At 41.0% G+C, this 26,334-nt stretch overlaps 1 protein-coding gene across 10 annotated transcripts in view; it reads left to right on the top strand.

Moving 5' to 3' along the window:
- Positions 1–26,334, top strand: part of FOXP1 (forkhead box P1) — a 580,801-nt gene that overhangs the window by 497,384 nt on the left and 57,083 nt on the right. For all 10 annotated transcript variants that reach the window (XM_034998709.1, XM_034998711.1, XM_034998710.1 and 7 more), the window contains 2 exons: positions 1,542–1,746; positions 25,078–25,182. In XM_034998709.1, the coding sequence (XP_034854600.1) occupies positions 1,542–1,746; positions 25,078–25,182 (310 nt within the window). The remainder of the gene's footprint in view (positions 1–1,541; positions 1,747–25,077; positions 25,183–26,334) is intronic.

The following is a 26,334-nucleotide window of genomic DNA, read 5'->3' on the forward strand; positions in this document are numbered from 1 at the left end:
GGGAAGGTTATTGGTCTGCTGTGCAATAATTTACTCCTCTTTGATATGCAAACGATCCACGGTGAATATAAAAAAATCCTATCAGACTCATTTCACAGTTCTTAACCACTCGGATTCTCTGGAGTCCATCGCCTCATTAGACCAGTGCTCTCCAATGCTAGCATAATTAAAATCTTTAACAGTTTAGCAAAGTAAAGATGTTTGGCTGATCACGTTGAGATGATTATCTATCCATTGTATTCTAAATGACAAAAATAAATTAAATTTAGACCTTGGCATTTTTTATTATGTGTTTCAAATGAATATAATGCACACAGCCTTCTTTTTTAATTCAATAGCTTAGGTTTGGTAAGAAACACGCCTGTTCGGGTGCTGCTATGTAGTCAGAAAATGGCAGGCTTTCTAGGATAGCTGTGTTACAGTTGACTGAAACAATGAACTGCAGTCCAGACATCCAGTTCTCATGTGGAATTGCCTTATGCTGCACACACACACAGGGTTGACGATTTCTTTTAGCTGTCCTTTTGAAGGAACTGTTGTTGTTTGTTGTTGTTAGCTGCTATTTAGAATCTTTTTCTTCTGTGCATGCGTGCGCCAGCAGATGCACTGAGGTGGGTTCTGGGAAGCTTGGGCTGTAGAGGCATGCCTCCAGAATTAAGGTTATGAGGCCGTAGTAGTGAGATTGACATACTGATTGTATCTCCTCTGGGGGAAAATACAGGTTTGACCCTTCCTCCTTAAGACCCATGTCCATTTTGACCCCCTTAAGAAACAAGAGAACTTTATCACTCGCAAGTTTATTTTACGTTTGCATTTTATTCTGCAATGGTTCATTAGCATTGATCTAAGAAATGACAGTAATAATAGTGTTACTTGTTAAAAAAAAAAAAAGTTACACAGTTTTTCAGTAGACACATCCATCAATTAAGCATGTGGTACTAGAAACCAAAATTAATGAGGAAGATAGGTGTGTTAATGAAATAATCATAGTATAATCAATTTGAATGTTAAAAGTTGAAAAGCATTTCAGGAAGACGATACAAATTCATAATTTATGTCTAAAAGTGATTAATAAAAACTATATTTAATAACAAAGCTATTTGTCATCATTTACGACTTAAGCACAAAAATTATTCATTTTGTGGTTTGTGTTGTCATAATAGTATAGTTGAACAAATTTATTTCGAGCCCTTCTTTGTGTCTAAAAATACAGTAACATCTATCTACTCCTTTTCAAAAATCTAGAAACAACAGTTTGGATGGAGGCATACTGTCTTTGCAGAGTAACTGTGTTTTGAATCCTTTTCACGGAGGTCTTTTATGTGTGATGAGGGCACTTCAACTCGGCTGGCTGTTCAGTGGGAGGACACGGTTGTTACTACCGTATTTGCCTTAGTTGGGAGGGGAAAAAAACGCACACACCAAAAAAAAAAAAAACCCCTAACACTAGGCTTTGTTTACTGACTCTTTGATTTAATTACTGTTTGAAGAGGACGGAATTAGCTGTTAATTGATTTAATTATCCAATTTGTTTGTTTCAGGCATGATTCCAACAGAACTGCAGCAGCTCTGGAAAGAAGTGACAAGTGCTCATTCTGCAGAAGAAACCACAGGCAGCAATCACAGCAGTTTGGATCTGACCACGACATGTGTCTCCTCCTCTGCACCTTCCAAGACCTCCTTAATAATGAACCCACATGCCTCTACCAATGGACAGCTCTCAGTCCACACTCCCAAAAGGGAAAGGTAGGAATGAGCCACTGAGATGCGTCTGGAACGGTCTTGAATGTGGAAGGGGTGGGTGGCCTTGCGCCGCCATATCTCAGAGATCCCTAATTGGATCCATGTGACTTGAATGTGCATATAATTACTTAAGAATGTGTTCAATATGGTTTGGGTGTGAAGCATCTAATTATTTTCACCTTTTCAACATGGAATTAGCACTTATGCAGATCTAACCTACGCCTAAGAACCCAGGCAGAGTTCGTTTCTCACTGGATAGGTTGGATTTCAAGGGTTCCAGGCTTACTCTTCATGCCCAGTGCTCACTCCATGCAAGCCGAACGTCTGGGCTCTAAACACCTTCTGAGGAGTAGTAGAGTCCGGTATTGGCAATTCTGAATCACACTTCAAGAAAAGGTAGAGAGCTTAGCCACTACGTACTGCCCTCCTTGAAGGCAGGGAGACTATCTTTTGCATCGTTGTGCCTCCAAAGAACATGGCCTTTTTCCTGGTCAGTGCTCAGTGAAGTTTGGAAGGATGGGAGGTGGAAGGGGTCTTTGTATGTGTGTACACGATCCACGTCTATACACACAAATTTAAAAAATAAAGTCTTAACTCCCGAGGAGGAATGCAGTGCTGTCTCGGTCGCCGTATTCCTCTTTGGAAGTTAAGATTTTATGTACTGTAATTGCCCTCAGCTTTGCTTGAGTGTTAGCCGAAGCCGAGTCTGTTTGAGATATCCAGAATACATCATGTTAGCAGACAGTTCTAAGAAAATGAAGCTGTTAATTCATGTTATTGGATCCTCACACCCCAGAAGCATTAATACTACTGTTGAATGCTTTTCAGAAGTGGAGTGTATATATATAATGCTCCTAAAATTAAAAACTTTTATTTTCAATGTACTATTTTTAAACGGTTTCCCATCTATTTCATATGCACAGCTTCCCCACACAGAAGAAAAGAAACTTTCAAAGTAATGTGTGATAGTAAATGTCACTTCCAGCAGGAAAAACAAATTCTATATTTTGTTTTTTAATAAAATGACTCAGTGAAAGTTTTTTTAATGATATTTTTCACTTGAGCAATTACAAGTATAATTTCATACCTTTCTTGAACTATTGAGCATTAAGAAGCCCATGGGTTTAATTAGATGTATATCTTTCTACCAGCAACATTTTATCCGTTTCAAGATCCATAACCACAGAAAATGCTCTCTGAATATCTCTGCCTGTGTGGGCGTGTGTCCCGGGCAAGCGTAAGAACGTGAGAGGGTTCTGAGAGGTGAGGATAATAGATGTTTTAACCAAAACTTGCTGCTATCCTTTTAAGATGATTTTGGAACTTCTGTGGCAGACATTGGCGAAGTAAAAGATGTTTTAAATTTCCTGTTCAGAAGAATTCGAAAGATAGAATGGTGGACAGTAAGAATCTGTGTGGAGCCATTGGGCCAAATGTGGCTTCTCTTGTTCCCAGTGAGGATAGCTTTGTACGTCTGGAAGCCAGTCTTTGCTCTGCTTATCACCTCTGACAGTGTCTCTGTAATTAAAAAATAATACTGAACCTTAGAGAGCTTTAAAGAAAAGGTTCTAGGTTGTTGTCCTTTGCTCTACTTGCTTTTGGTGTCTAAGGTTGATGCTGTCCATTTACCGTGGAGTGATTGAATTACCTCTTGATCCATAGGCAGAACAGGCCATCCACTGAAAAATGCCGACCGATGCACTTCAGGTATTTGTTGCCATCTTGCCGGCCATTGTGGAGCCTGCACAGATTTCCTGTGACACAGAAAACTCTTCTTGTTTAGATGCGCTGTGCTCGGTTTCATCATAAAAGGGTCTGTATCTGCAGTCAGGTGACAGATTAGCAATGAGGCAGGTGGGAGAAGAATAGCCCTTTTCATGTCTTAAGGTGTATTTGAAAGTAAAGGGATCTAACAGACAGTCTCATTCCAGGAGAATAAGTTTGTTTGAATTGTTTTTATGATCCGCACACCAGTGAGGCTTAATCTTCATTATACTACGTGCCGAAATTAGAATATGGATCAGAGAAGAATTTGGGTTCTACTGAGCTGTAATCTGGCTGTAAAAACAGGCTGAATTTTCCAGTTACATATGCAAAGAACAAGCAGCTATGAAATTATATGCCACTCCTTAATATCTTCGATCTCTCAGTTTATAGTACCGGGTAGGTTCCTAGTTGTGGCTGAATTAAAAGAAAATTCTGGTTAGCCTGTTTTAGCTGAATGTAGTGAACAAGACAAATGAGCACCTTAGGTTAAAGATAATTCAAAAGTGAGAAACTTAGAGAACTGATCATTAAAAATTCACTTACTGGGTAGCAAGCTTTCTGTACATACAGATACTTATAATGAGGTTCTATCTGGTTTTACCTTAGGATTTATTTTGAAATCATCAGTGTGATACTCTGTGTAAGTAGCGGAAAAATGGTAAAAAAGCGATCACTATAAAAATGTTCTCACTGACTTGACGTTTGTCACAGGGGTCCCTTGGAGAAGTTTCGTCCCTTACGCACCAGTGCATTTGTGAAATACGTAACTTTGCAGACTTACCGTTGATTTCCGTGTCCTGTTCCTTCCCTCGCTCCGTTCTCCCAGAGCAGTATCTGAACAAGCCAGAGCCTCTGCCACACTGAATAATAATCTAGCCCTTCAAACTCAATCTTAGGTGAACAGCTTACGAATTCTTCCTCAAAGGATTCAGGAATGCTCCGTGTGAAGCTGTGTTGGCAAAAGGCAGTATCCTAAGAGTTTTTGTGTTTTTAAAGTAGCGAGAGGTCTCCCGGTCTCACCTAGGCTGCATGTTTCTGTGCGTTTGGAAACTGCCCGCTCCCCCACTCTTGCCCCCATGCGCTTTGCGGGCTCCTGTGAGCTGCGCCGTAGCAGCAGCTCTGGGGTTTGGTGAGCTGCAATCTGTTAAGGAGATAAATAATGTGCTTGGCACGACACTCCTACTCTCCTCTTTAATTTGTCTTACACAAGGAAAATTATAATTAAATCATTCAGGGTAAACCCTTGAGTGTAGAGAAGGGAAAGAACACACTTCGGTAAAGATTGCCAATAGAAACCCACTTCCCTGTTGCGCAGGGTAGAGACATTTATCAGTATTCAGCACTATTACGAGAGGAACGGCCCATGTGATTTGTGAGGCGGATGCCAACACTCAAATCAAGGCTTGTTAAGATCCTGTCCCTGTGCAGTCACGGCCATTCAGCATCATTAGAATTCAGTACTGGCGCTGGGCTTCGTGCTTTGATTTTCGTCCGGCAATTTAATAATGTTTATTGTGCTGATTATATATAAATTCATTGGTGCAATGAACATACCTCGGTTGCCAGTGCCTGAGAGAAGCGTGGCGAAGGTGAAGTTCAGCGGGCAGAAGCTAAAGGGGGGAAGCAGGCATGTTCTCGTCTCCCACTGCCAATTTATTCCCCAGGACCCAGGGAGCCGTGACATCGTAGACAAATAGATAAAACTGAGACCTGGGTTACCTGTGAACACGAAGCTATCCTCTTGTTCCCTTTCACTTGTCTGACTCTCTTGCTTTAGGAAATTCCAAGTTTTGGTGTGGGTAAACAAAATCAACGGAATGCAAATGAAACATTTATTAAAATGCTAAATTTAGTAAAGCCCTTTGAGCTTCTTGGATCAAAGCAGCTATGTAAATACAAATAGCAATTACTACTTAAGTAATTGCCTGAATTAAAATTCTAAATATCCGATTATATTATGGTGCACTAGGGAAAGGGAAGGGAGCTCACACGTCCTCAGTTCTTTCTCTGTGCCAAGCACTGGCTACACTCTTGTTTTTGGAGTGATGTCTCATTTTATCCTCGTGACCGCTGGGAAGCAGTACGGGTTATTATACCCATTTTACAGACAAGGAAATTGAGTCACAGAGACTAAAGAACTGACCTATGGTCACAGAACTGATTAGTGTGTGTCCAAGATCCAAATGCAAGCTTGTCTCTTAACTTTGTAAGACAGCACTTAGAGTTTTCATTCGGCCTAGAGGTGATTATTTAATTAAGATAAATTGAAAGCAGTGTTCCTAAAATAAAGTTTAATTTAAATCCAACAAAACATGCATTTATTTCACCTACTGTGTGCACATCAGCACATTTTAAAGGAAAATAGCAGACTTCCCTCTTTTAAGGTGGATAGTGGTATTGGGCCTTCCAAGAAGGAAGGGGGGCGGGTAGGATTTGCAGAAGGTACATCACTTATAGTCTGAAACAGCACATAAAGAACAAAAATGAACCCCAAGCCGGCTTTACACACAGGCAAATGCCAGACAAGCCTCCCTCTCTCCCTTCTAGCCTCGTAGATCTCACGCTTCCACATTGAACACCTCCTCTGGTCTTTATCCTACTTTGCCTGTCCTCCGTAGTCCATATGGAAGAGACTCCTCTTCTCTGACCCTTCCCAGCTTTTTGCTTTCAGTTCAGCCACCATGAGTAGATGTTTGCTAACTTGAGCATGTCTCAGATTCAAAGCCCTTCTAAATGTGCATTTCAAGACTTCTTAAGCATCTGGTGGAAGAGGTTTCTTCAAACTCTGGAAGGATCATGGCGGTCCGTTGGTCAGGGTCCATTGGTCGGTGTCCGTTGCTCAGCCTGCTGTCCCCTGGAGGCTGCCCTCCTGTTCCGAGAATCACGGTGGCCCATATCGGGCCCCTGCCCTGCGAGGTCTAACCTGCGCTCTGTCCACTTCCAGTGTTTCTTCCTGCCTTCTGCGACTTTGCTGACACAGCCCCGGGTATTCCGATTGCCTGCGTCGTCGTGTCCCGTGTCGTGTCCCCCCCCCCCCCCAGTGAGCAGCTGCCTGCGAATGACTCCTGAAGGTTTTTGCTTGGCTAGCGTACTTTCAGACATTCTCACTTGATTCACAGTCTCTGTTTTTGATTTGTGGCCTCTTGACATATTGCCATGTATTTGACTACATAACAATAACATTTGTGTTTCCCGCCCCACTACTTTCCGAAGGCAAGGAACTCTGAAACGTGGACATGCCTGGCGTTTCATTTTCTTTCTTTCTTTCTTTCTTTTTTTGGTTTTTTTTTTTTTTCCCTTTCTTGAACTAAATTCTTTGTTGATGAGTAAATATTGGTGCTCTTGGTTGACTTGCTAAAATTCTAGAAGTTTGCTTTCAGAACCGTTCCAGTGGTACGTGCCTTTAACTGTTACATGTTTTCATATTCATATTTCAGGCCTGTTGAGCCAGAAATGTACGCAGTAAGCTCTAGGTCACATTACTCTGAACAGCTCTTCCTCGTTTCAGCTGTTTTTGTTTTGTCTTTGAAACTCAGATGCTTTCTTCTGTATCTCTCTTTATTTGAAGTGCTTGAACAAATGAGCCACCCCCAATCTTTATTTCCCATTAGAGTGTTCTGGAGAACCTGCAGCCAAATTGTCCCAAATTGTCTTCAGAATTGTTACTGCTACTTCTGCTAGTATGTGCTAAGGCAATTGATCTTTAACACAAGTCAGCAAATTACAGCCTACCAGCTAGATCTGGCCCACTGCTCATTTTGTAAATAAAGTTTTATTGGAACACAGCAATGATCATTTATGCATTGTCTATTGAATAGCTGCTTTCATGCTACAATGGCTGGCTTAAGCACTTGCACCAGAAACCGTATGGCCCACAATGACTAAAATATTTACTGTCTGGCCATTTACAGAAAATAATCTGCCAACTCCTGATCTTAGCTATAAGAGCAGTGTTTCTCAGATTTCCTGATGATATTCTCACAGGTATTTGTTAAAATATGCAGCTTCCTAGCCCTCTCTCACGAAGAATTGGATTATACTGGCCTAAGATGGGGTGCAGGAATTTGTATTTGTCACATATGCCCTATATTCTTGCTACTCAACGGCTGCAGGACAGCGACTTTGGCATTACCTGGGAGGAGCTTGTTAGAAATTCAGGGTCTTTGGTCCTACCCCAGACCTGCTGAATCAGGGTCCCCAGGGCTTTCTCAGGTTTGAGGAGCAATGCTAGTGGCCTGTTCAGTTCACCTGGGTTTTGGCAGTCTTGGAAAGGGCAGAGTTTTCCCCCTAAAATTTGATTGTCATCCCAGACATTTTACTCAGTCCACAAAGCTCATGGCTTGCCCTTCTTGTGTGAGCCTACAGAGTAGAGGTAGTGTGGCTGGAAGGAATCAGTACCTGGCGTAGGATGGTGATGATAATGCAGCTAATATTTATTGAACTATTACTTTGTGCAGAACACATGGTGTGAAGGATTCGACATAAGCCTTGATACTGATTTTCCCACTTAATCCTAACTGTAGCCCTATGGGGTACAATGTCTTCTTTGTACAGATGGTGTTTGAGGGCCCAGAACAATTTTATAATTTGCACAAGCCACATAGCTAGTTAGGGACCAGGCAGGGACTGGAACCAGAGTATCTCGGGCCCTCAAGTCCTTGTAATGACTGTTCGAGTCTGGTGGTTCCCAGGTGTGCTCTTCATCAGAACCACCTTGGCTTTACCCCAGACTCCTGGATGATAGTCTCCAGGGGGTAAAGCTTAGAGATCAGGACGAGGCCATAACCTTCAAGGGTGGGAGCCTGGGGCCTGACCTGTCTGTTGAGCCATAATTGGAGAGAGGCTCCAGAGGTTCACAGCTGGCTGTTCTCCTACCTTGCCTCATCTTTTTGCAGGGAGGTACATCAGGTGCCTAGCCGTGGAGAATGTAAAGAACAGGCTGGGCATGACCAGTCAGGTATTGTAAGCAACCCGAAAGGGACTTAGATGTAGCCAGTTGCCGAGGCCTGAAATATAGGTGCTTCTGAGCCCCAAAGCAGCCTCTTGGCAGTGACAGCTGTCCCTTGTCTATAAGTATGGACAGTAGCCTATGGAGGGCAGGAACATTTCTGCCTCGATCAGAAAGAAACACCAGGGTCTAGTCGACATTTTGTAGCACAGACGTGCTGCTGGGTATTTTGTGACCATCATGCCTGGAAGAGGCGCAGTCCGTTTGTCTCATGGCTAAAAACCAGTTGCTTCTGGGTCTTGGAAGCGGGGAAGAAAGGTTTTCTCAGGGCGGCATGGCACGGTGGAGTATCATGTCCTGTCATTCATACGCAGGGTGGGGGGAGGGAGAAAAATCTTTAAAATATTGGCATGCCATGAGAGAGAGGTTTATGGATTTTCTTGACTGTTCCCTCTATATGGTGATTAAAAGAAAAAAAAAAAAACTCAGCCATTATTCTCTAACAGCTGTTGTATCTTATCTCAATAAAGTGCCTTTTACCATAACACACCATCATTAGACTCTATAAATCTTTTTCTCTTTATTGTTTTTAAATGACACGTGCTTTCCAATAAAATGGTATCATTGGTCTAGGGAGATACATTCCTTTTAGAAGTTTCTCCTAAATTGGGTTGATTTTATTTTTTTTCTTGGGGTATCATACAATATGAATCTCGATCATGGGCTATTTCATGTCTAATGTGCCCGGTTTCCCCCGCAAAATAATATCTGAGCCCCCACCTTCTCTCATCATGTAGGATAGACATTCTTTTCTGAGGAGTGGCTCCCGCTAGTAGGGTTTGTTGTTGTTTTTTTCCACCAGATCCCTTTGTTGGCACCCAGCCATTTTACAGGTGTTTACCCTTGTGTGGTAGGGCCTATGGCCCTTCCTCCCAAATACACATTAGCTTTCTTAACATTGATCTTACGCCAAGGGTGTGAAGGAAGATGTACGGCAGCAGAACCGTGAGGACCAATCTGGGGGGAGCTCTGGCAGCATCGTCCCTCATACTGGGTTTCACCCCTCACCCTGTGGAAGTGTTGCTGAAACGCACACTCTACAACTTGGATTCGTGAACAGAAGGACTTCCTTGGGTGGGCTCTGGATCCATCCAAAAGTGGAAAGGGAAGCCAGGCCTCATGGCTTGGAAAAGCCCTAGGGTTCTTCTGTTCTCCTCTCCTCTCAATGACAAGTAGGAATCTCACGGTTTTCAGCCAGTGACGGGGCCACAGGAATGGGGAACCTACGCAGGAGGCTTAAAGGAAAGTCACGTTCTTTTTCAAGATCTGTTGAGCTGGTGGCACCCCGGCGCCTGGCTCGCCTGGGTAATGCAAATGAGCGTGTTACACGTGTACGGCTGTCCTGAGCGGCTGTGTGCTACCCCCCCTTTGTAATCAGCCAGGGCCTAAGTATATTATAAAGTATATTCTCCTCATTAAAACAATAGCGGACGCTCACAAAGGGAAATTGTTAATATGTGTTCCAGCTTGTCATTTCTGCCTGTGTGAATAAAGAAGATAACCGTTCCTTTGGGAAACTATTTCGGGAATTGAGCAACAGATAGGCTAGCCAGAGAATTCTCTTAACTGTAATTTTCCTTTTTGTTTGTACTCAAAAATCACATCCTGATGGGCTCTTCGGTGCCTCTGCACAGACAGAGCACAATTACCACAGCCCAGGTGGCAGTAATATGGGACAATCCCCCGGGCACGTGTCGCCCAGTGTTGTACAGCTTGTTCAGTGTCTCCGTCCATATGGCAATCTGCACCATTCACAGAAAGGCGTCGGGGCTGTGCCTGGTGGGTACTGTGGTCAATGTAGTGTGAAGGGAAGGCTTCCACTCCCAGCAGCTTCCGTGGTACTGTTTGTCTTACAGTAGATCTGAGTGACAACGTGCCTCCTCACCACACACACCCTTGACTAAGATATTCCAGAAGAATATATATATATATATATATATATATATATATATTTGCCAGTTTCCTTCCCTCTCGTGTCCTCTCCCCACCCCCCACCCCCTTCATTTTCCAAAACAGGTGGTTAACTCCGCAGGTCTAATTCAGGTGCATGAAACATACCTGGTTTATAGAAAGTCGGTTAAAAGACACACACAAACTTTTCTGGGTGGTGGTTCATGGATTAACTCACCTTCAAGAATGCATGCCTGTACTAGAATGCTTCTATAAACTCTGTGGCTTCTGTTGTCTTTTTTTTTTTTTTTTTTAATGCATTTTACACTGTGAAGACGGTTTTCATTGTACAGTTTGGATGGTCGGGCTAGTGGTTTTGGTTTTACGTCTTAAAATGAAAAAGGGGAAAAGGAAAAGAAAATGATTATCAGACTCAGAAATCTGGGAGTAAAACATTCCCTGGAGGCGTTAGAACTGAAAAGGGAGAACCAAGGAAACAGAGATTTCCCAGCAAGTAAGGTGAAAATAGGAACGCTTTAAAAGGCACTTTGGGAAATTTACCAGAAGGCAAAGCATTCTCCATCTATATACCTAAATGTTGTTCCACTTTTGTATAACTATTTGTATTCTTGTTTGGTAAACAAACAGACCCCATAGCAACTGTAGCTGATGATATTTATACTACCTGTAAGACTTCCCTAAACAAACAGACGTACTTTTATGACGTTCAAATTTCATTCCTTTTATAGTCTTCAAGGAAGTCAGACTAATGGCAGGTTGACTTCCTTCCTTCCTTCCTTCCTTCTTTCCTTCCTTCCTTCCTTCCTTCCTTCCTTCCTTCCTTCCCTTCTTCCCTTTTCCCCTTCTTCCCTTCCTGTTTTTAATACTTTGAAATCTATCTTTGAAGGATCTCCTCTTTGTGTATATTTTACATCTTGGCTGTGAATGTTGAGTTTGAAGGTATATTATGACAGAAGGAAAGAAAAACCTAAAGTGTTTGTGTAAATGATGTGGTATTTGCTTTCAAGAGGGGCCTTTGAGTCATCTGGTGGAATTTTAGGTTATACATCTGAAAGGCTAATACTCCACTGAAAGTATTACTATAGACCTTAGAATTGGACAGACATCTATGGCTAGGTCTCTACCTCTTATATCTGAACTATTGATGGAAACATTTTTGTACATATGAGCCCCAGTATTCAACCTCCCATTTTTCCATATGAGTCATATTTACGACAAGAACAAGAAGTCTCGTTTTGTTAAAGATCAGTGTAAGAAATAAATGGCAGTTTACTTTAATTAGAAAAAAAAAATGACACCAAGAGCTGGGATAATCCAGTGGTGTTTGAATAAATTAGAAGATTGTACAGGCAAAAATAAAAAGAAACTTAACAAGGATAAATGGGAAGTTGTCCAGGATTCAACAAAAATGTGTTCGTGAGCGGTGGACGGTACTAACGTGCATGCATTCGTTCAGCAGAACTTACCAAACCCCAAGCCCGGTGCCAAGTGTCCTAGGCTCCAGGGCATGCAGCTGTGAGCTTGACAAAGTCTGTCCTCATGGAGCTGACATTACAGTAGAAGTAGAACAAACAAATAATTACATAATAAAAAGAAAGAAGTTCTGAACAAAACAATAAAGCAGGGAAGGGAGAAGAGTGAGTCTGGCAAAGCCTCTGTGAGGAAGTGACCTTTGAACAGATGGAAAGAAGTGACAGAACAGCCCTCTAGGCTTAGGATACAGCAGAAGCAGAGGCCTTGAATCAGGGGCAGAAAGAACATGTTTTGCTGGACCATGACCCGTACCTCATTGAGTGTGGGGGCAGCTGTGTTTAGTGGTGATAGGTGTGGACTCTGAAGCCGGACTGCCTGCATTCCAGTACAGGCTGCCCACTGAAGTGACTTAATATTGGTGTGCTCACTTGTCCGTCTGTGAAATGGGCGTGATACCAGGCTCTGGCACATAGGAGGTGCTCAGTAAATATTAACAAGCGCTGTTAATTATTGTTAAAGTCTTTTATTCATTCAAACAGCATTTGTCGGGTATTTATTATATACTAACTATATAGGTTCAGGGGCTTAATAGAGGACCACAACCTAGGTCTGCCCCTTAAGGAGCTCACAGTCTAATCAGAGAGACATACAGGGAAGGAGATGTTTGCAACAGTGTAATAAATGCAGTGATATGAATATATACAAAATGTGACACAGCGTCAGATTTGTTTAAAATAAGCACTGGTGGAATATCACAGTGTATGTATTTCCACCCCCCCAAAGTGCAGCAGGTGAAATTTTTGAATACAGTGAGCTCCGTGAAGGAAGGGTCCCTGTCTCTTGTTGATTGCTCCCTGTGTCGTGTTGATTGCTGCCTCCCGATCAACCAACATCACCAGCCTGGTGTGACAGGTGCAAAATGTCATTGCAGAGACTAGCTGAAATGTGCAGAAGAAGGGGAACTAAGGGAATAGTAAAGATTAAGAACCCATCGGGAGTAGTTCTAAATTTGCTACCCTTGGCCACAGATGCTGTAGGAGCGCCCGGTTAGTCTTGTTGATGCTTACAGATGCTCCAAACACGGGAGAAGAGCTGGGTTTCGCGTAAGAGTACTCCTCAGCCGTGAGCTTGCATCAGAATCATTTGGAGGACTGGCTAACCTGCGAACTGCCAGACCCCAGTCCTAGTACTTCTGATTCAGTAACTTGGGGTAGGGCCGAAGCAACTGCATCTCCGCTAAGTTCCCGGGGGCCATACTTTGCGAGCCACTGTTCTGTGCCATCCTTACGCTGTGGCCTTCTTCCCCTGCTCCCATTCAAAGTGACAGAGAAGCGATGTGGAGAAAGAGAAAAATTCTTAAGACTATGACCCAATATAAACTATATTATGGGGCAGAATTTTTTTTTTATTTCTTAATATCAGCCTTTAAGTTATTTGTAAGCACTCTTGTTTGTTTTTCTATTTTTTTTTTTTAATGCCTGAAGATGCTTTTTGTGCTTCGGCCATCTGCTTGCTCTCATTCTCTTCCTTGTAGCCGTTGAGCTCCTACTGATACTGTAAGGCCCAGATCAGATATTACAGCATTTTATGTCCCAGCCATCTGTTCAGTTCTCTTTCTCTCCCAGTGGAGAATTGGGTACAACTCTTTCAGTGAGGAAGAGAACAGCCAGTGACCTCCGATTGTATTTGCTTATTCACTCTATCATTATTATAGATTTTGAATATGTATCCCTACTAAGTGTGATTTTAACCAAGTATATACGTGTCTGATATATTACCTATATTATAAAAATTAGAGGCTAAGGGTGAGAAAGATATATACATACACATGTGTATGTTCTTACCAAAGTCCTATTATCTTAACACATGCGTACAGAAACTATAATATTATCTTACCACTCATCCATGGGTCTTCTTATGAATCCCAACTTAGAGACTCTGATCTAGGAACCCAGAACAATGCTTATCACAAGTTCAGTGTTTACTTAAAACTGCACAACTAAAGGTAGAGGAAGAGTTTAATCCAGTGAACATTAATGAAGCGTCGTGTCCTGTAGAGAAGTAACAAGAATTCCATAATGTACGGGATCGTTCTAAGGAAACATAAATGCAAGAGCCTAACGGTTCTCAGCCGATCTGTATCCTTACGTCACTCGTCCCCTCATCTCCTGCTTATGTGTCTGGTCCTCACACTTCACTTACGTGATTCTTCTGGTTCTGGAGTATCATTGTGCTGGCTTCCATAGAGTATTCTGGAGGAAGGACTAAGAAGAATTAGTATTGAACTTTTATTTATGTTCTTTCGTTTTCTTGGGTACCGTTGGTGCCTCTAGCATATGGACACGTTCCACATAGACCTCGTGAGTCACCAGTGCAAACACGCTTGCGTTGACATAGTAAGAATGCCTGCCTAATGGTGTTAATAATTTTTGGATTAGTGGTCGCTATGTCTGTATTGACACAGTTGCTCACAGCCACTCTTTGGAAAGCATTCTGTTTTCTTAACGAGATCCCAGTGTTAATGCTGCCAGTGGTAGACTCTCGTAAACTCAGGATAGCCCTTAGTGGCATAAGAAACAAAAGCTGGACTTCTGCCTTTTCCTATTGTTTTTTTTTTTTTCCTTTTATTTATTCCTCCACTCATCACCATGCACACACAGGCAGTTTGCTTTTGTCATCACCTGTTCGCTGTTTCTGATCAGTTGCTCTCAGATTCTCAAAGGTCTCATTCTCTGCTCCATTGTCCTGCTGGGGCACATACTCCTGGCGTCTGGGAACCAAGATGGCACGTTTTGCCCAGTGGAGCTGAAAAAGGAGATGGGGCAGATGGGTGATGTGGATGGTGAAGAAAGGAACTGCTGATCTCATGCCCCCCCCCCCCCAACCCCAGGTTCTTACCATTGGTAAAGCAGCTTGCGGATGAGATGCTCCTAGATGCCATGTGATATATTTAAGTCCCAGAAGCATTGGATGTAATGCACTCTGTGGGTTTTGTCTCATAAGTCCAGGAAGACCCCAAGGCTCTTCCTTCCCCATTGGAAATTCAAATTAAAAGTGTGTCTTCAGTGACTTGCCAGTGGTTCATTGTTAACGCAGGAAGTTAATCCAGCTAGGGACTGAATCTCCTTGTAGAATACATCATGCACTTTTGGTTTCCCAAACCTCAGTCATCTGAGTTTGTGCCCCTTGGTCGTGAGCTTGGTCATATCTACTTATATTACGATTTATAGTCTCTTTAAATCAAGTCATTTTTAAATAAAGTCAAATAGGCCTCATCCTAAGAAATGATACTACAGGTTGGAGATACTACATATATTTTTACCTAATAGAAATTAAAATAAATCTGCCAGTTTTATGCAGAGTGCAGGAAAAAACTCCGCATTCTTGCTCTAACTGACATTGTGTGGGCCACCGTTGAGTGCATGCATGTCCTATTGGGGTATTTTGGTCAGATTCCCTCTTTTCGCCGAGGAGAGGGACCTTGACTGAATATGGTACTATGCCAAGTGGATTGAAACCCTGTTTCCATTGTTTGTTTACCCTGGTTTCCTGGAAAAGCCCAGAACTACCACTTATCTTCCTAAAAACTTAATTCAAGATCCTACTTAAACATACATCTTGTACTTCCAGGCTTATGGGGTACCAACCAGACTTAAAGGATGCCTAAGGCAGATGTTGAGTTTGGGCACAGTGAGGTTTTGAGTTGTCACATTTACCAATTCACCCATGTATGCCAGGGTATTCCTGATCGGTGTAATACCTGGCAAACATCATTCTCTGACGAAATCACTCCCCACATTTGTGCTCACGTGAAATTGGCGTTCATTCCACAAGAACAGGAAATAGTCTTTCCCCGTGCTAACTTCCTTCGGTCTTACCTGTTCTGTTACATTAAATCTTAAAAAGCCTTGCATATCATTCTTATGTAACAGGGCCATCCAGCTTTTTTTTTTTTTTCCTTTTAAATGAGTTTACAGCTATTGTTTGAGGTTGCCCAGGGCCACCCCTTTCCATATTTATCCATCTCTATCTTGTTATTCAACCCACAGTGAGTAGGGCACCCCATGAGCGTTCCTTTAATAAAGCGCAGTCATTTTTAGGTCAGATGCAGAACAGGGAACTCTCAAGGCACTTAGTACTCAAGTTGTGGTCCATGGCCCACCACCATCGGCGTCCCACACAAGCTTTGCAGACATGCACGATCTTGCACCCCGACCCAGAACTACTAAAGTAGAACCTGCATGTTAAAAAGATCTCCCGGTGATTTATATCCATAATAAAATTTGAGAAGCATTACTCTAAGAAGAGCAGTGGAAGAGGAAGGTTGTGTTTCCATACCCTTGCATACAAATACCATCTTTTAAGCCTGGTCAACAGTGACTTTGAATCAGTCTCCCACCATGTCCCATTTTTGCCACATCTGCATGTACCTGTTAACTACTTATTACTTAATATTTTTCTTAAAATTGAGTGGCTTAAATAGATTTCATGGAAAATGTAACACTGAGAAGTCATGAATCTGATGTCTTGGTCAAATTTTTTTTCTAGTACACATGAACATGAATTCGTAACTACGAAAGTGAGGATATTTGTATATCACACTCACCCCACGCACCGCTTTACTGGGCCATGCCCTGAGGGCCGTTACAGAGAGGGAACCCTGTATTTCTTACAGGATACTCTGTAATGCAAGGGGGAAAAAAAAAACAAAAACAAAAGCTCCTGAACCGAAGGAGTTAAAAGCTTTTACTTCAGATATAAAGTTAGTTAAGGTAGCCCTCACATCTCAAGCCACAATATTGAGAGCAGATAATAAATCTCTATCATTGTTTAAAAGCACAAATCTGGCTCTTAATAGACTAATTCACAGTCTCTCCAATTGCAAGTTTTACTCATGAATATCATATCACAAGGGAATGTGAAATCCTCTAATTAAACATGATTTGAAAAGCAGCAGAAAATTGAGATGATGAGCGTTCTGGGGAAGAGGAGAGTCAAGGATTCACCACATGAGAGAGTAAGTGAAAGAGAGAAATGTGTGTGTGTGTGTGTGTGTGTGTTCCAGTGGGTGGAGACTTCATCTTCACTCACTTTAGGCTGGACTCTGTCATAGGCTTTTTTGTCAGGCACCCTTGTCTTTGTGGTAAGATGATAGAACTGATGGCCAGCGTACTTATAGAAAACTGATGAATAAACACGTAGGATGGCGTATTTCTGTAATGAGTGAAAAGCAAAATGAAGGCAGTACGCTAGAAATGCAACATCTGAGCCATCTCCCAGCTTTCAGTGGGAAATGAGAAGCCTGCCTGCTTCTTGAAGTGTTTTCAGTGAAAGTTAAAGGAGAAAGGTCATTTTTACAAAGCTATCAGGAAAAAGGATGCCGTACTCACATCCTCATTTCCCCTGTTCCCACATATCATTTGTGCGTCTGTAGGCAGGTGTAAGACCTTTTCCTCCTGATACTGCAGTGTAACCCATGAAGAACTTGACCTGTCATTTTATTTTCTGCAAGAGACTTTGACTTCCAGCTGGTTTGGAGGAGATATACAATGGTAGGAAAGACGTCAGAAGAATAAACTCTAAAATGGAAAATTGTGGTAGAGATTTAAGTCATCATCTCTTTTGCTATTGTTCATCTGCATTACTCTGTATTATAAGGTCCACTGTGACAGAATTCCAAAGCCAACTCACCTTGTTTGGTGTCCATGAATTGGTGTACATGATTATTGTATATATCATAAATAGATCCGTTAGTTTGTGAACATTTAATATAAAACATCTGAAGTCACCATATCTTCTATTATCAGTTCATCACTAGAAATTGAATTCATACTCCTGTCTTTCAACCTGAGAAATCCCTGATCTGGTACTTAAAGTGTCACTGAAAGTAGGATGTGGTAACAAAATAGAAGGCAGGGAAATAGGATAAGAACTAAAAAGTGATGCTGAAGAAAGAGAGAAAGTGGGATCCTTTCTGTGTAAGTTATCATTAAAAATTAAATAAAAGAAGAAGCTTTAAAATAGTGGCTTTCGTTGATAACTTGCATGGTTATGATCAGTTTAGTGTAAGGTGCTTTCTATTAGGTAGTCATGAAACTGTGTCAAGAGAACACCTTTCTGGAAACCTGAGGTATCTGGAGTTGTTGGAGGCTTTGACAAGGGGTAAGCAGTCCCTTGCCACCCAGCCAGAATCATGTGGGCTGTGACAGATCTGGGAGGGGAGATTCTGTGACTAACCGTGTTGATGGGGTGGACATAAGCACGTGCACATGGACATGAAACCAAAGAATTGGAAAAAAGACCAGGAGAGACTTGAGCCGTAGGGAGGCCCCGTGGCAGTTTGGCAGCGAACTGGTCTTCATCGTTAGTATCCTGGGTGCCTGTCTTAGGGTTAGCTTTCCATTAATGCTTGCTGGTTGAATGAAAGGCCAAATGGGGGGCGGGGGGCGGGGGTGGGGGTGGGGAGAAGAGTGACCAACGGGGAAGAGAGGGAGGCAGAACTGCCTCTCAGCAGTCAAAGGTGGCAGGAAGGGGATTAGTTGTGCTTTTTGGTGTATTTGTAAGGGGTGGGGAGTGGTTTAGAAGGGAAATGCTTCCTGCTTCACGGCAGCGGTAAGGATGCCGTTAGTCCTTATTGGAAAGCATAGACCTCCTTCGTTCCTTTAACCAGTCATCACTGAACACCTCCTCCTTATCCATCTTGTCAGTAACAAGATGTATCATTTTTGCCTACTCCCTATCCATGTGCAGAATCCATGTGCAGCTTTAAAATAGTGGCTTTCGTTGATAACTTGCATGGTTATGATCAGTTTAGTGTAAGGTGCTTTCTATTAGGTAGTCATGAAACTGTGTCAAGAGAACACCTTTCTGGAAACCTCCTGAATTTATGTTCAGTTGGTTTTCGACAAAGGTGCCAAGACCATTCATTTAGGATAGAACAGAATAATCTTTTCATCAAATGGTGCTGGGACAACATGCAAAATAATGAAGTTCAACCTCTTCCTCATACCGTATACAAAAATCAACTCAAAATGAATGTGAGAGCTAGAGCTCTCTGAAGAAAACAGGAATAAATCTTCATTACGTTCGATTAGTCAGTGGGTTATTAGATGTGACATCAGAATCCTATGGAACCACAAGAAACATAGGTACGTTGGCCTTTGTCAGAATTAGAGACGTGTGCTTCAGAGCACACCATCAAGAAACTGAAAAGACAACCCACAAGATGGGAATAAATATTTGTAAATCATATGTCTGATAAGAAACTAACATGCAGAATATATTTTTAAAAAACTCTTGCCGTGCAACAATAAAATGAGAACCCAGTTTTTTCAAAAGTGGACGAAGAATTTGAACAGTCATTTCTCTTAAGATATATAAATGGGTAAGCACATGAAAAGATGCACAACATCATTAAACATTAAATACATACAAATCAGAAACACAGAAAGGTACCACTTTACATCTACCAAGATGGCCAAAATAAACACGTATAGCAGGTGTTGGCAAGTATGTGGAGAAATTGTAACCCTCAAACAATCCTGGTCAGAATATAAGGTAGTGTAGTTGCTTTCAAAATTGGTCTGGCATTTCCTCAAAATGTTAACCATAGGTTTTCCACATGACCTGCCAATTCTCCCCTTAGACATAGACCCCAAAGAATTGAGAACGTAAGTTCAATCATGTACATGGACATACATTCTCATATCACCATTCTTCACAATAGCTAGAATGTGGAAACAGCCCAGATGTCCCATCAGTGGATGAATGGATTTTTTTTTTTTAAGTGTGTTTCTATACATCCAGTGGAATACTATTCAGCTGTAAAAAAAGAAAAGACGTACTGACACATGCTACAGTGGGGATGAACCTCCAAAACATTATGCTAAGTGGAAGAAGGCAGTCACAAAAAAGCACATCTTATATGATGCTATTTATATGAAATGTCCAGAATAAGTATATGTCTAGAAACAGAAGACTAGTGGTTGGAAGGAGCTGAAGGTTGGGAAGAGTTGAGGAGTGATTGTTAATGGGTAGAGGATTCCTTTTTGGTGTGACAAAAATGTTCTAAAATTATATGTGATGTGGTTATACAGTTCTGAACATATTCAAAACCATTGGCTTGTACATGTGAAAAGAGTGAATTGTATGGTGTATGAATCTCTCAATAACATTTAAAAAGAAAAACCTATTCCACCTTTTTGAGTGATTGGAGAATGACCAGCGGTCTTTCATAACTCAGTTTATGAAATAACATGCCAGTGAAATAATACACAATTTATAATTTGGGGTTAATTTGAGGGAAGCAGGGGGGAGAGAAGCTATAAACCTGATGCACACAGATGTAGACTTCTGTTACAGATGAATCAGGAATTTTGAGAGGAAGAAAACAGAGCACTCTTGGAAAAGGGAAACCACACAAGTTGGGGGAGACCCCAAAGACAACCATGAGAACTTGGGTCAGGGCACCAGAAAAGCTGAGAGTGTGCCTTGAGGAGAAAGGAAAACTGCCTTTAATTTGGCAGGAAATGTCTTGGGGTCCAGCATGGTGTCTATTGACTTCATCTCCTTCAAAGATTATTCTCCTCTTGGTTACACCAGAGAAAATTAACTTTATAGGACTAGTAAGGACACTAAAGAGTAGGGGCTGAGATGAGAAATTGTTCTTAGCTGCACAGCAGGTGAGTTGAATGATTCCAGTTTCAAGTTGTCATTAAGAAGTGAACTTGGGGGCGCCTGGGTGGCTCAGTCGTTAAGCGTCTGCCTTCGGCTCAGGTCAGGATCTCAGGGTCCTGGGATGGAGCCCCGCATCGGGCTTCCTGCTTGGCGGGAAGCCTGCTTCTCCCTCTCCCACTCCCCCTGCTTGTGTTCCCTCTCTTGCTGTGTATCTCTCTGTCAAATAAATAAATAAAATCTTTAAAAAAAAAAAAAAGTGAACTTGGAAGGACATAGTAAAGAGTCACCACTGAGGAACCATCGCCATTATATAAAATCTTCTCAGAGGCTGAAGTCTGTGTCAAAGTTATGGCTTCGGCTGATATACTCTGACATAAGAAGAGTAAATTTCCCTTCTTTTACCTTTTGGCACATCCCGAAAGGCAGTCAGAATATAAATGTCTGTTCCGCTGTTCCGATGACACAGAAACGCTCGCATTCAGAAGTACAGCCTGGTATACCATACAGCGCGACTGAAAGGCCAGAAGCAGGACTCGGCCACACGCACCATGGGCTCTGCTCTGCCCCTCTCGGGGCAAATGGCAGTCTCAGTGTTGAGTCCTGAGTAGCACTTGACTTTTTCATGTGTGCTTATATATGTACATGTTCATACATATATATGAAAAAGAAAATAACAATTGCACAGCAAAACACTTCTGCAGTGTACAGCATAAAAACTTCAAAAGTGATATGGTGAAAATTTCGTTTCTTCATCATCCCTGACAATTTTATGGTTCCTTATGTGTTTGTCCAGAGATACTCTACCAAGGTGCCACCACCAGCCTATTCCTTTTCCTGCCATAGCGAAGCACTTTATTTCAGACAACTGTGTATTTAAAAGTATCCAATTATAGTTACTGGCCATGCGGGTCAGGGCGGCCAGAGCCAGTGGTCCTGCACGCTGAGATGCATCAAAGCCTTATTAAAAATGTTTGGATCCCCGTGAAGCCCTGCTTATACCTAAGTTTACCAGGAGATTTGGGTAGGAATGGGGTTGAATGGCCTTCATCTTTTAGGAAATCAGGAGTGCGGATAAAAGAAATAAAGATTTCAGAGCTTCAAGTTCTGCACCTGCTCGTGGTCATCATTAACCAGCTTTACTTGGAATGCACATCAGGTGGAACGCCAGTCTGGCTATAAATTGCAGCAAGCTCTCTTAGATGGGAATGTGGAACGTCCCTCGCTGTACGCTTGCAGGGCCATTTCCTGCGGGGCCTGAAGAAATGTACCTGTGAGATGCAAAAAATAAATGAAATCAAACTGTTCGATTATATATTAAACATGAAAAACAAGTAACAATGGCGTTTATAGTTTCCATTTTTGTAAACTACTAAGACATTAGAGGAAAAATGTAGCACAATAATGTACCAGATGTTAACAGTGTTATCTAGGGTGGGGTTATTAGGTGTGGGATGAGGGCGGGATGGCATGAGGAATGGACCTTCTTCAGTAGCCAACTCAGAGTTAGTGTTATGTGAACTTTTTTTTTTAAGATTTTATTTATTATTTATTTGACACAGAGAGACAGTGAGAGAGAAAGAGAACACAAGCAGGGGGAGTGGGAGAGGGAGAAGCAGGCTTCCTGTGGAGCAGGGAGCCTGATGCGGGGTTCAATCCCAGGACCCTGGGATCATGACCTGAGCCACCCAGGCGCCCCGTGTTATGTGAAGTTACTAAAATAAGAGCATATCTTAATTTCATAATAAATATGGTTCTAATGTACAGTTAAGTTTTCAAGAGGTCTTCTGAGTATGTAACTATGTATATGTGTGTGAGGACTTTGTTTCTTTAGACTTCAGTTGTCCATGGTTGTCTTTCTAAGGCCTTAGTGAACTGTCCTCTGTCCTTACTTTGAAATAAGGATACCAAGTTGATCAAAAAATAAATTCTTAGAGCAGAGTAGTTTTTATTCAAGCCACAGGGCCTCACAAACAAGTTAATCAAAAAGCAGAGGGATTGGGTGGGGGAGACGGATGGCAGAGTCTGTGTTAAATCATGTATATTTTATTTCTAGTCATAAATCCCTCTAGTGAAGACATACCATTTTCTTTCATACTTTTCAGAACACTCTCCAGTTAACAACAACAACAAAAAAGCACGATAGAACAACCCTTTGCTGTTTTTAACTAGGGGTATTAATTTTATATCTTAACTAGTTGAGGCATTTGGTTTCCAACGTAAAGGATCACACAAAATACATATAATGGGTAAGAATGCACTCAGCATGTAGCATCTCTCGAGAGCAACTTGATTAGAATATTCATAGTGAATTTTAAAACTTAGTCCTCATTAACTGACTCATCCCATTTCCCTGAATGTGTTTTGTAAAAATCAGTTATATACTGGAATGTTTAACCTGGTAAATTTTATTTTTAACATTATTCATAAACATATGAAACATTAAGGGAATCTCAGTGTCCAAAATGGATGGTTAGAGAAATTTTGGTATGTAACTAGGGCCAAGATGGTTTATGATGAGCTGTTAGCTTCAGTAAATAAAGTTTTGAAGACAGTTGATAGCATGAGAAATTATTTAATAACAAAATTATGTTAAATATAAAAGGAGGATATAAATCTTCATACCTTAATTTGTCAAAAGTGTGTATTATCTATTTTTTATACAGACTTAAGTTGGTAAAGAAAATAATTAGGGTTTTTTTTTTTCTTTCTTTCTTAAGCTATAGGTAGGAATAGCTTTCTTTTTAAATGATTTCCTTCCCTCAAAATAACTAAAAATTCTAGTCCTTAGGAGGATTCTTTAATTTCAAATATTGTCAGTAGTCATTTGAAATTCTGTTTTGGTACCATATCTGTTTTTTCTGTATTGAGATGTAATTGACATATAGCGTGTATAAGTTGTACAGCATAATGACTTGATTTACTTGTGTCATGACCATGAACCAAAATAGTTTCACTAGCGTCCATCATCTTATGTAATTGATTTTAGTCTTTAAAAAATCCAAAGATGAACTTGGATTGGCAGTAATTCTTTCCTTTGGTCCAATGGACTTTTGCCCTCTTCACTGCTTAGAGAATATCCTTTTGTCATTGGGCTTTATAAGTCTCTCTACAGAGCTACCTTCGTTCACTCGTGTTAGTCTTTTCTCTTCTGGGGACACCTTTATGAGTTAGACTTCTGTAATTTTTTTCTGGTTCCCAGATGTATTTTCTGTTTTAAGGCAGAGAAGCTTGTCATTATTGTCAAGTTATGTTAGATTTCCAGCGTAATTATTTAAAAGCCATAGAGAGACCTATTGATCCTTGATAAGGTGTAGTTCTGTGCACATGTGTGTTTACTCCTACTGCTCCTTAGTTTAACTGTTCATAATATGCCCTCTGTGGATTCATTATGTTATAAGTCAGGGACAAGTGGCATTTGTGTATGTCTGCTCTGTGAATGTGAATCGATAGATGACATATGAATACACATCCTGGTGGTAATATAAAATAGAAGCCACGTGTGCATGCATGCATGTGTGTGTGTGTGGTCATGATTGAAGTTCAAAGTCACAGAGAGGCAGTGGAGTAAGTTGCAAAATAGCCCTTTCCTTGAAGGGAATGTGCTTGAGTACGAAACAGAACTCTCTGTTAGTTTTACATTTCTGTTTGGTGCAATATAAGGTTATGGAAACGACTGGAAAAATAATTTGAAAGAAGTCTGGATGCAGAAATCCAATAGAGAAAATATTTGAGAATATGGTTCATCAGCGAGTGCAACAGATATACTTCCCCAAGCACCACATGGCGTGGATCAAAGCATCCCATGACTTGGATCCTTGTGGTCAAATCATTATGTATTGATTGGAACCCCATTGGAGGATTAACCCCTCGTGTTCATGCCAAGTTTTTTCTCACTCTTGGTGTCTATAATTTTAGGGCTATAATCTTTCTGCAGTTATCAGTGTCTTTTTAAAGCTAATCATCTACTTGGATATATTTGTCTTTCTAAATTATTTTATTCTAAATTATTTCATTGCTCTATTCTTTGCTTGATAAAATTAATTTATGAAACGATCATACAATTATGTGAAAGCAGTTTTTTGGTGGAAGGGAGGAGGAAAATATAATATTCTGGGTAGAGAACAGCAAGAGAATCTCAAAATCAAGTACAGATTTTATCATTTTCATTATGTAGATTAAATGATAAATTCTAGCTTTTTAAAGAATCCTTCACAGCCTGAGTGTGGAGAGCTTTGCCTCTAACAAAAGCCTGTCAAACACTTTTCATACATGGTGGTCACATTTCTAACATTGGACTATTCACATTTTGGAATTTAACTCTTCCTTTTAAATAACAATTTGGAAATAGTAAATTCATGGGGAAAAAGACCCTCGGTTCCTCCATGTCCACTTTCAGCCATGTGGATTCCTCTTGCCTTTTAAGTCTGGGGGGATGGTTCTTGGCAACATATTCATTCTCTTGTCCTTTTGTGTGTGTGTGTGTGTGTTTTTTTTTTCAGTTTGTCCCATGAGGAGCATCCCCATAGTCATCCTCTCTATGGACATGGTGTATGCAAGTGGCCAGGCTGTGAAGCAGTTTGTGAAGATTTCCAATCATTCCTAAAGTAAGAATGATTTTATATTGCTTTTTTCTTTTACATAGCCATCACCTCCCGCTGCTCATGCTTTTCCTCATAAAATGCCTTTTTGATGGAGGGTTCCACACCACCATTTTGAGGATGGACTCTAAATCATGAGGTCTAGTGCATTGTCACAGGAATAGTTACAGAATTTGCCAAGGGTTGAGTGTAAAGGGCAAACGAGGTATAAGCAAGGACAGTTTTGATGCTGTTCGTAAGGGTCTGTGTTTACCCATTTTCTCAGAATGACAGTGATTAAATGAAAATTCTCCCCGTATTAAATTTGCAGTAATTTAGTTTTCACTTTTATTCATGTGTCTGCATACTGAATCACTGACCTACTAACTCTGATTTTTTAAAACTGCTGTCAGTTACTGGCCAGTGGTAGCTTGGTGATTGGGCCTCTTTGTTTTTTCTTCAAATGACCTTATAAACTCAAGAAATGGGTGCCAAGGAAATGCTACCACCTTGCTTCTTACCTTTCCATATTGACGTTGGCTTTAGCTCGGATTCTTGTCCTTTTGGAGAGAATGGAGTAACTTTAATTTCTACAATTAAAGTGTGACTGAAACTTGGGTTACTCCATTTGAATCTGTAAGGCTGTTAAAGTATCTCTGTAAATAAATGATACATGAATCTTCTCCTAGTTGAAGTGAAAGGTTTCTGCACTACATCTTACGATTTCCCTTCCCTACAGTTACCTTGTCTTTTAATAAAATTTAGACTAAACCACCCTGTGTTATGGACACCCCCATAAATTTATTGATAGTATCATTGAATCATTGACAGATGGACCGAAAATAATAATACATTATATTTAGTATATTTACATATCATGCAGTAATCCATCGTATGTGCACTTATCACTCCTTTAAATCTGGCTTCATGATGGCTTACAAATTGGGTTTTTGGGGTCTTTCCTTCTGTCTCTTCTCTCTCATTCAAGCCTCTAGAACTAGAAGCAGGCTGATTCATGTGCAGTTTTCTAGTTTTGTGCGGTCTTTATGTTGTTAAAGCAATCTCTCTATTTAGCTTTATGGACCTGGATACAAATATTATAAGAACCTACCCTTAAAGGTACATCCAGTGTTACCTGAAAGGAGCTTTGGTGAATATCGTTTTTTAATTAATGAAGCC

This window comes from Mirounga leonina, unplaced genomic scaffold (assembly GCF_011800145.1).
Source record: "Mirounga leonina isolate KUSES-001 unplaced genomic scaffold, KU_Mleo_1.0 Mir_94, whole genome shotgun sequence".
Classification (NCBI taxonomy): domain Eukaryota; kingdom Metazoa; phylum Chordata; class Mammalia; order Carnivora; family Phocidae; genus Mirounga; species Mirounga leonina.